This window comes from Rhinopithecus bieti, unplaced genomic scaffold (assembly GCF_001698545.2).
Source record: "Rhinopithecus bieti isolate Rb0 unplaced genomic scaffold, ASM169854v2 scaffold_980, whole genome shotgun sequence".
Lineage (NCBI taxonomy): Eukaryota > Metazoa > Chordata > Mammalia > Primates > Cercopithecidae > Rhinopithecus > Rhinopithecus bieti.
The window spans coordinates 474,810-486,027 of NW_016803338.1; the positions used below are offsets into that span (position 1 = coordinate 474,810).

At 42.2% G+C, this 11,218-nt stretch overlaps 1 protein-coding gene across 3 annotated transcripts in view; it reads right to left on the reverse strand.

Annotated features, from left to right (window-relative positions):
- Positions 1-11,058, reverse strand: part of CASP10 (caspase 10) — a 37,458-nt gene extending 26,400 nt beyond the window's left edge. For all 3 annotated transcript variants that reach the window (XR_001886358.1, XM_017875873.1, XM_017875887.1), the window contains exons 1-4: positions 10,638-11,058; positions 8,268-8,609; positions 6,568-6,661; positions 1,228-1,363 (exon numbers count right to left, since the gene is read on the reverse strand). Coding sequence is in view for 2 of the 3 variants with exons in the window: in XM_017875873.1 (XP_017731362.1) it covers positions 1,228-1,363; positions 6,568-6,661; positions 8,268-8,608 (571 nt within the window). In the remaining variant the exon portion in view is untranslated. The remainder of the gene's footprint in view (positions 1-1,227; positions 1,364-6,567; positions 6,662-8,267; positions 8,610-10,637) is intronic.
- Positions 11,059-11,218: the final 160 nt, after the last annotated feature.

Sequence of the window (11,218 nt, forward strand, 5' to 3'; positions counted from 1 at the left end):
CTGCCCCCCAGCCCCGGCGACAGAGGCAAACCCCATTTCAAAAAAAAAAAAAAAAAAAGTTTCATGAATATACTCATGCGTTTTTATGTATAGCTCTTGTTTAACAGTGGAGAAATTGACTCAGAAAAACACAGATATTTAGCATATTGACACGTGGTGAGGCAGCCAGGTTTGACTTCTGCCTTGTGCTTCTACCTGTATAAAATATCACAACAGAACTATCTTTATCAGACAGACTTGGGAAAAAAAAAACCCACAAGAAAATAAAGTTCTTCTTTGATAGTAGTTTCTGAGAATGTGAGGTCTTCCTGACTTTTCTCTCTGAGAGAGTCATAGTAGCCACGTGTATTGAATGCTTAGTCCATGCCAGACATGCATTTTACAGAAATTATCTCCTTCAATCCTCACAAAAACCTAGGAGGTTGGTACTATTATTATGCCCACTTTACAGATAGGGAAAGTGAGACATAGAAAAGCCAAAAAAGTACCACTGCACCACTAGTCAGCGGAGTCCTGGCCATCCGACTCCATAGACTCCACTCTCACGCCATGCTATCCTGCCTTCTTTTTCATGTTATTTCAGTTAAAACAAAATTCCCTATACTCTCACTCCCATATTAGAATCAGAAAAAGACATTTGTCTAAAACTACTTCCCTGCACTGGAATATAAGTTCCAAGAGGGCAGGAGCTTTGCTCTGAACTTTGCTATATCCCCAACTTCTAAAGCAGTGCCTAGTACAAAATATGAACTCAACCAATATGTGTTGAAAGAACAAAGGGGGAGATTTCTGGCTTTCCTAGCAGAATATTATCAGAATGATGAGTAAATATCACACACGGGCCAGGAGCGGTGGCTCACACCTGTAATCCCAGCATTTTGAAAGGCCGAGGTGGGTGGATCACTTGAGGTCAGGAGTTCAAGACCAGCCTGGCCAACATGGTGAAACCCTGTCTCTACTAAAAATAGAAAAATTAGCCAGGCATGGTGGCAGGCTCCTGTAATTCCAGCTACTCGGAAGGCTGAGGCAGAAGAATCACTTGAACCCGGGAGGTGGAGGTTTCAGTGAGCCAAGATCACACCACTGCACTCCAGCCTGGGTGACAGAGTGAGTGAGACTCTGCCTCAAAACAAAACAAAACAAACAAACAAACAAAACATCATGCATGGCCAATTGCTTTAAGAATTTCCATGGTCTAGTCCAAGTTAGCAAGCACAAGCTACTTACCTTTCTCTCTTTTGTATTTCTCTATGTTTCTCAAAAGTTTAGGTACAACCACTTTGCAGAGGTCCTCCAAGCATGTCAGATTATCTTCATCTATTTTATCTTGTTTCTCTAGAAGTGCCAGGAAACTTAGGGAGGTCTACAAGAGAATCAATAGAGTTACATTTACTTGCCTACTGATTATCCACTCGCTCAAATGTTACCTGCATGGCCAGTAGGCACTAGGTTTTGCACTGATAAATAAGATATAACAGCATCTGCCCTCAAGTTGCTCAGGAGTGTAGGGGAAGAGGCGTTACCAAGCAAATCTGTATACAATCTATATTAATACCAGATACCAAATATATATAAGTCTATGCAACACGGACAGTGCTTGCTGTATATTAACAGCACAACAACTGATTGAGTAGATACTATTATATTCCCCATTTTAAAGATGAAATAATTGAGGCACAAAGAAGTTCCAGTAACTTGCCGAAGGTCACAAAGCTAATTAATGGCAGAGCTGGTACAATCTGATGCCAAAGTCCATGTTATTAACCACTGAACTCTAAGTCACAGCTTTAAGTGATACTGATTAGGAAACCAGCAAAAGAGGGACAAAGAAATGAGGGGAAAATGTTTTGAAAGAATTTTGTATTTGGTATTTTAAAAGAAAAAGAATTTTCTGAAACAAAAAATCACAATTTGGCTAGTATTATTATTACCATTATTATTTTTTTTTATTTTTATTTCTTTTTTTTTTTGAGACGGAGTCTCACTCTGTCTCCCAGGCTAGAGTGCAGTAGTGCAATCTTGGTTCACTGCAACCTCCACCTCCATTCAAGCCATTCTCCTGCCTCAGCCTACTGAGTATCTGGGATTACAGGCTCATACCACCACACCCGTCTAATTTTTGTATTTTTAACAGAGACAGGGTTTCAACATGTTGGCCAGGCTGGTCTTGAACTCCTGACCTCAGGTGATCTGCTCGCCTTGGCCTCCCAAAGTTCTGGAATTACAGGCATGAACCACCTGCCAGGCCAGAAACTCGTATCTTGACAACATCCTACCAGGAGGAATAAAGGGCTAAGATGTGATTACAGAAGCAATGATGGAAATTCATTATACTTTCTAAAAGTTTATTAGATATTTAGTACATCACACACACACACGCACACACTTAAATGGGACCTGGACATTAGTTTAACACCACTCTGGTGAACACTAGCAGCAAACATCTGAAAGCTCTTTTTTTGCTTGTTTGCGAAAGAGTAAGTTCAGGTGTGGTTTCCTTTAGACTCAACGTTCTATGCTGATTGCTGTGCTGAGAACGGATTTCCTGAGAGTTGTGAGATCTCTCAGGATATGTGTAGGCCAGCTATACTGCTTACATTTCTATGAAAGCTATCAAAGAGAAAGCCAAGAACGTCCCTCAAAGGCAAGGTTATTTGTGCTCCCCCAGAGAGACCGTATGAATTTAGAACCTTTCCGTTTTGGCTGAGAGGTGTTCAGGCCCTTTTCCAATGGTGGGTAAGTAATTTATTTCTGTGATAAGGTCTTTTGCAATTGCAGTTGCAGATAATGCAGCCTCACTGAGCCCTGGTATGGAAACATCTGTGTTGCTTAAAGACTGTCCTTTACACACTTCCAATGGCTGGCCTAATTCCAAAATCCAATACAGATCAACCTGAATTATCTGAGGTGTGTAACTCAGCCACAATTTTGACATGAAGAATGAGATCTCCCCACCCCCCAAACAACAACAACAAAAAGCTGAGATCATTTGGAATCCAAAGAGGAAATGTGGTTTTCCTGAATTTGACCTGGTAACATCACAGTTCCATGCCACAGCTAAGCACAGTTATGTTTCCTTTTACTAGTACTGAGAAAAACAAAATCAATTGGCCACCTGAGCATGTGCATTTGATTATTTAAAAGCTATTTTAGTAGGGGAAAGATGTTTGGAATGCTACTGACCATAAAAATAATTCTGGCCGGGCGCAGTGGCTCATGCCTGTAATCCTAGCACTTTGGGAGGCTGAGGCAGGTGGATCACCTGAGGTCAGGAGTTCGAGACCAGCCTGGCCAACATGGTGAAACCCCACTTCTACTAAAAATACAAAAATTAGCTAGGTGTGGTGGCGGGCGCCTGTAATCCCAGCTACTCGGGAGGCTGAGGCAGGAGGATCGCTTGAACCCAGGAGGCAGAGGTTGCAGTGAGGCGAGATGGCACCATTGCACTCCAGACTGGGCAACAAGAGTGAAAGTCTGTCTAAAAATAATGATAATAATAATAATTTTGTAGCCACAGATGTCTTCAAGTAGAGTTCTAGAACCTCTGCAAGCAAAAGAGAGAAAAAAAACATTTTCCAGCTTTTCTTGTTTGAAAACTAACACTCAGCTTTAACAAACGACCTTTCTCTCATCCCTCATCCCCCACCTCATATTGTTCAGAGAGTCCCTAACATAGGACGGGGTATAACAATAAAAAGTGGTCTCATTTTACATATAAACCTAAACACTGGAAAATTTGTGAGTGGATGCCTTGACTTGGGAGAGAATGTTATCAAAACCACCTGGAGCACTTGTCAAACTACAGGAATCTCCTCTGACTTTGAGAAATTCTGTATTTAAGGTATAATGCTACCATTTTAGCAGGTAATTGCTTTGCACCACTGCAAATGTGGGCACTGAAATTTTATGGCAAAAGCAGAATATCCTTACAATGCTTTATAAAAAAAATTCCCTAAAACAAAATCGCCTGATTTTTAAAATTCTCCAAGAATTACTGAACCTTTAGGTTGTGTGTGTGTGTGCGTATTTGTAAACACATGTGTATATATGTAGTGTGTGTATATATATTTACCCAAAAGCAATGAGCCTGCCAGCATCTAGTTTATGGTCTTGCTATGACATCTGTCATTAAAAGAAGCCAGGGCTTTTGGGAGAAATGAGAGATTCCAGGACTGGGCAGAAAATATATAAGAAGAACCTGGGATATTTTTGCCAGATAGTAAAGAAACCATCAAAGCCTACTAAGGTCATGTCAAAATGACTTAGGAACCAAACTGAAGACGCATCCCCTGGGAAAAAATGGGACAATTGAACTTTTTTTTTTTTTTTTTTTTTTTTTTTTTTTTTTTTTTTTGAGACAGGGTCTCACTCTGTTGCCCAGGCTGGAGTGCAACGGCACAACCATTGCTCACTGCAGCCTTGAATTCTCTGGGCTCAAGTGATCCTCCCATGTCAGCCTCCTGAGGAGCTGGGACTACAGGTGCACACTACCATGCCCAGCTAATTTTTGTATTTTTTGTAGAGACCAGGTTTTGTCATGTTGCCCAGTCTAGTCTCAAACGCCTGAGGCTCAAGTGACCTGTCCACCTCCACCTCCCAAAGTGCTGGGATTACAGGTATGAGCCACCATGTCCAGCCTCAGTATGAACTTCAGTAAGGATAATAATTGCAATAGGTTGAAATACCTCACATATGTTTAAATCCATGAGTTTAAATTTATATATATTTTGTAACGGGTCACCTTCGGAGAATAAGAAACCAATTAACTTAAAAGCTGGATAACTAGGTGGAGCACAGTGGTTCACGCCTGTAATCCCCAGCACTTTGGGAGGTTGAGGCAGGTAGATCACTTGAGGTCAAGAATTTGACACCAGCCTGGCCAAATGAAACCCCATCTCTACTAAAAATTCAAAAATTAGACAGGTATGGTGGTACATGTTTGTAATCCCAGATATTCAGGAGGCTGCGGCAGGAGAATCACCTGACCTGGGAGGCAGAGGTTGCAGTGAGCCAAGATCACACCACTGCACTCCAGCCTGGGTGACCAAGAGAGACTCCATCTCAGAAAAAAAAAAAAAAAAAAACTAGATAGCTAAACAAAAAGAATCAGGGATTTACATATAAGCTGTACCACTGGGTAACCAAATAATGGATGAGAGGAAAATGAAATGATAGAATTCTAATAACTGGCCAGGTGCAGTGGCTCACACTTGTAATCCCAGCACTTTGGGAGGCTGAGGCGGGTGGATCACACAAGGTCAGGAGTTCCAGACCAGCTTAGCCAATATGGTGAAACCCCATCTCTACTAAAAATACAAAAAGTTAGCCGGGTGTGGTGGCAGGCTCCTGTAATCCTAGCTACTCGGGAGGCTGAGGCAGGAGAATCGCTTGAATCCAGGAGGCAGAGGTTGTAGTGAGCTGAGATCGTGCCATTGCACTCCAGCCTAGGTGACAAGAGTGAGAGTCCATCTCAAAAGAAAAAAAAAAAAAATTCTAATATCTCCATTTTTGCAACCCCTCAAAATTCAATATATAAACTGGTTGAACATCAACAGTTGTTAATATCAAAGATAAAGAGAGAGAAAATCAGGTACCTCCTGATGAAAAAATAAGACTACCCATAGTCCTGCCAAACGGATCTGACCTGAGTCTGATGAAGCCTCTGGATTCAACTGCCAGTCTGCAGGAAATGCAGAGGACAGAGGAACATGCCAAACTGCACCACGAGTGTGCAATTCGCAAAACCCAACCTGTGAGAAACTCCACAGGCCAACCGCCCAGAGATTCTTCAACAGACACATTTTAAGAAAAAGAAAGAGATTTGGGGACAGGGAGGAAATCTAACCTATAGATTAAAAGGCACTTGAAAGAAAAACTGGACAAGGCCAGGCACAGTGGCTCACACCTGTAATCCCAACACTTTGGGAGGCCAAGGCAGGCAGATCACTTGAGGTCAGGAGTTCTAGACCAGACTGGGTGAAACCCTGTCTCTACTAAAAATACAAAAATTAGCTGGGTATGGTGGTACATGCCTGTAATCCCAGCTACTGGGGAGGCTGAGGCAGGAGAATGGCCTGAATCCAGGAGGCGGAGGTTGCAGTGAGCTGAGATCGTGCCACTGCACTCCAGCCTGGGCGACAAAGCAAGACTTTGTTTCTAAATAAATAAATAAATAAATAAATAAATAAATAAATAACACAGCAGATGCCAACAGAAGTGAGCATTTACTGCATGCTATACCAAATACTGGCCTCATGCTAATGCTTCATGCACATTGTTTCAGCTAATTCTCCCAAAAGTCCTAGAAGGAAGTCATACAATTGCCCACAATTTTACATCTAAGAAAATAGAGACTAGAAAAATTCAATCATTGGCCTCACAGCACAGGTTTAGAATTAGAATCAGGACCAGAATCTAGGCTCATCCAGCACCAAAGCCAAAGTTCCTAACCATTGTATGATACTGTCTCCCACAAAAAATAAATCTCCCTAAAAACCCTTTCCAGCATCTTTCTAATCATTGATTAAGACAGTGCCCACACACACCCATTCTGTATGACCCACTCACCATTTCGGTTTTGGGAAGAGAGTCGTTCAGAAGGAAGATCATCTCCTTTAAGTTCTCTGAGTCAATGCTTTGTGATAGTTCGTAGAGCAGGTTTCTAAGACACATACCCAAAATGACAAATAAAGCCTTACACTTGCAGAGGACACCATAATCAATCAAGTGCTTTCATAAATGTTTTCTGTCAGTTGAATGATCAACTCTATGTGTAGACAATTATTAATCCCATTTATAGATTCAAAAAATTAAAACTTTCAGTTTCTAAGTAACTTGTTTAGATAAAGATAACACAGTAAGTAGTAGAAGCAGGCCTTCTGACTCCAAGTCTAGTGCTGTTTTTAACCACCCTAAGAAGGCATATTAAAAAAAAAAAAAAGAGGCATAAAACACAGTTCTGACATGCCCTCCCATCTCCTGATTCCATCTAGAAATTCAGGCTTACTTTACAGGCCCTTAGTAGAGAGGACCCCAGACCAGCCAAGGTACAGTCGATTGTATATTGAAAAGGGAAGAAAACTATCCCAGCTTCGAGATAGTCATATAATCCAAAACCAGAAAAAGTGAGGATTTCATCCACATACTAACACCCCTATGTGTCAGAGACTGTCCCTCAGATGTTTAGCCAGAAGAACGGAAATATGGATTTCTGGAATTCATCATTCCTTCCACTGACTCAAGGGCAACTCAGGTTCTGGGAGCCAGCTCCACCACTAAGGCTTAATGTGTTCTAATCGCACAGACCATAAAACATCCTCCAACGGCTCCTCTTCATGAGGTTCTCTGATGTGGACACTATGTCAGTGAACAATTTTAAACACTGTCATCAGCCTGATGCAGTGGCTCACACCTGTAATCCCAGCACTTTGGGAAGCCAAGGTGCGTAGATCACTTGAGGCCAGGAGTTCCAGACCAGCCTGGCCAACATGTTGGAAATCCCGTCTTTACTAAAAATACAAAAATTAGCCAGGTGTGGTGGTGGGTGCCTGTAGTCCCAGCTACTCAGGAGGCTGAGGCAGGAGAATCACTCGAACCCAGGAAGCGGAGGTTGCAGTGAGCCGAGATGGTGCCACTTCACACCAGCCTGAGTGACAGAGCGAGACACCATCTCAAAATAAAAATAAAAATAAAACGCTGTCATCCATGATAAGACCAATGCCTAAATTTTACCTCTTTGGGCAAAATGCCTGTTTTTACCTCTCTGGATTTCCACCCAAAAATATAGAAATTTCTATAACTAGACACGCTAGACATGGCATAAATGGCATCCCTCTCTACCCCAGAAACTCATCTCTTTTTTCATCTTGCTTATTTTGCTCCAAGTATGCATTACTCTCTTCTCAAGACCCCGGGAAACACGTAGACAGACTAGTGGATCCCAGGAGGGAGAAGATCTGCACGTGTGGCGGCTGGTAAGCAGGGAATACGCAGGCTCTGCCACATTGAGGTGGGCTTCACTGCCAGTGAGAAGTAAAACAAAGGGAAGCCACCTCTAGGCCCAGAGCTTGGTCTTGAAGCTTTGCTGACCTCCCAACTCTCAGCTCATTAGCATCAGAGGCTGAGAAGGAGATTTAGAATCTCCCGGTTTATCATCCAAGGAGGTAGATAACCAAAAGATCTTAACTGCAGCTTCCTTTCAAAGCCCAATGGCCAGACTGAACACTAGATGGGAGATCCTCCCATCTCTACCATAGACCCATCCTCACCTAAATAGAGAGATCTTTCCTTTGATAGGTAGCAATTGCTCCACTTCCTCTTTGGTATAGTTGAGGTACTGCAGCAGCTTCTTCTGCCCTATGATATATAGGAGTTCCGCCAGGAAGAAAGAGTCTCCCTCACTCAGCAGATCCTCTGCCAAGAGATGTTCAAAAACATCTGAGGCTGAGCTGGACTTCTCCAGCTTCTTGTTGGGAACCAATCCTATGCAGAGAAACTTGAGGCGCTCCACATCTTTGACCTCCAAGTTTGAATCAATAATCAGAAGCTTCTTACGAAAGCTCACTTTACAGTTTTTATCTGAACTGGAACCTTGAGATTTCATGGCCATCCTGAAAGGGACCGAGAGGTGGGGCAGGGCATTAGAGAGTGAGGACATATGGCCGCCTGACTTCCCAGGCCCTCCCCTCACCACAGCCTCCTCTGTTCCGGGCATTAGACTTTCCTGGAAGTGCTGACAAAAATTACTGCGAGGCTACCTCAAAACCAACAGCCCAGAAAACTTTTCCCCAACACTTGCAAGTTACTTTTTAGGAAGCTTGGAGGGTGCTTATATTGGAACTCAATTCACCTTGATTTCTCCCCAAATCAAAGTGTTCCCAGAGGGAGAAAGTTAAGATGGAGGGACACAGCACAATGTCCCCCAAGCCTGGTAGCCTGATTGAAGCCCTTACATTCATTTCTACTAAGTGGCAGAAATAGCACTTGGATCTATGCTTTAAGTTTTAGACACAAAGCAATCTGGGGGAGGCAGTGTTATCCTTATGATCTATCAACCCAAAGACAGCGAGGTACCATGAAGTATGTGTATTACATCTTAACTTCAGACTGCTACCTGTAAGAGGGCAGGCCTTTATCTTACAGAAAGGGAAGGCATAATCCTAGACCTCAAGCCTGAGCAACATGGCGAGACCTGGTCTCTACTAAAAATACAAAAAATTATCAGGGCATGGTGGTACGTGTCTGTGGTCCCAACTACTCAGGAGGCCGAAGTGGAAGGATCATTTGAGGCTGGGGGGCAGAGGTTGCAGTGAGCCATGATCATGCCACTGCACTCCACCCTGGTGACAGAGTGAGACCCTGTTTCAAAAATAAAAAAATAAATAAAATATCCTAGACCTCAGCAGGAAAGGGTGGCTTGAGACAAGAGTTGCTCAAATCAGTGTAGGAAGTTACAGATTACATGAGTCGGCTGCTGTGTCTATGGAGTAGCCATTCTTTTGTTTCTTTACTTCTCTAATAAACTTGTTTTCACTAAAAAAATACAAATTACATGAGTCAATGTTTCCATCTGACTAGTTTATAAACTACGCTATTCTCTATACAAAATTTCGTCATAATCAGAGGAGCAATGCAGTGATAAAATTTTCATTGTAATATTATTTATTCTATAAGCATTTGAGGTATATAGTTATTATGCAGAACTTGGCTATTTTTAGAAACAAGAAAATACTTTATAAAGGAAGGAATAGGTAGGGTGCCGTGGTTTATGCCTATAATCCCAGCACTTTGGGAAGCCAAGGCGGGTGGATCACTTGAGGCCAGGAGTTCAGGACCAGACTGGGCATGGTAAAACCCCATCTCTACAAAAAATACAAAAATTAGCCAGGCATGGTGGTACACGCCTGTGGTCCCAACTACATCAGAAGCTGAGGTGGGAGGATGGCTTGAACCTGGGAGGCAGAAGTTGCAGTAAGCCAAGATTGCGGCACTGCACTCCAGCCTGAGTGCTGGAAGGTGAAAGAACGAGACTCCATCTTAAATAAATAAAGGAAGGAAGGAAGGAAGGAAGGAAGGAAGGAAGGAAGACATAGCAAAAATCAAAACCTCCATAACAAAGAGTGGTTACATTGAGGGGACATAACTATAGATAATACACATTTCCTTCTGGGCTTCCAACTGAATTTCTCAAATTTTATGCATATGTGAACACACACATTACTTTTGGTGTTAAAAGAAACAAAAAAAAAACACAAAAAATGTCATTTTTAATTGTGATAATCCAGGGGATCTTCCCTGCTACTAGCCCTGAGGTCAAATGAGTGGTTTATTGGAGACACCTTTCTATTCTACCACATCTTGCATTTGCCTTGTGGTTTCTTGACAATTCCGATCTTTAGTTTTAGTGAGTCTACCAAACTTTGTCTCTGTGAGCTCACATATTTCTGCCCCAGTAAAAGGCTATGTTGGAGGCTTCCGGATTTTTTAACTTTTGTTTTCCCAGGCATGACAAAGAAATCTAAGAAAAAATAGTGCCATTGCTGACAAGTTTTTGCAAGTTGCTACAACATGAAGCCATGAAGCAAAGGAAAAGATCCAAGCATGAGACTCTGGGGTAAGAAGGGTTGTTAATTACATACCTTCAGATCAAGCTCCACCAATCCTCTGGAGGTAAACGATTCTCAGGGAAATTGCCTGAAAACAAAGTTTTAAAGAAAGTAGAATCCTCTGTGTGCTCCAAGGTCCAAGGAAGCTCCCATTTGCTTGGGAAGAGACTTCAAGACTTGCTGATCGTTAAGTGAAAATTGGATCTTCAGGACTGGGTAGCCTGCTATTTCCTGCTGATGTCATCATTGCTTATCTGCCGTTTTCCCTCCCCTTTTCCAGGGTTAAGATAACTTTGACAAACAGCGTCTCCTAAAGGCTAATTTACAACTTTCTCACTGTAGAGCTTGGGGTTTCCCCAGGTAAAGCAAAAGCTTCCTAGAAAGGAACCCGTGGAAGCCACGAAGTGCTCCAGGCTTTCCTCTGATCTCCGTTTCCTTGGTAAGTCAAAAACGGGAACATCTATTTTCCTAACCATCTCCTTCCCCAAACACACTTCACTTTTCAAATAAAGCCAAAAAGCTCATGAAATAGTTGTCGCCCATGTTAACCCTTTCTTATGTCCACATGCAAATAAACAAATTTCTTTTTTTTTTTTTTTTTTTCTTTGAGATGG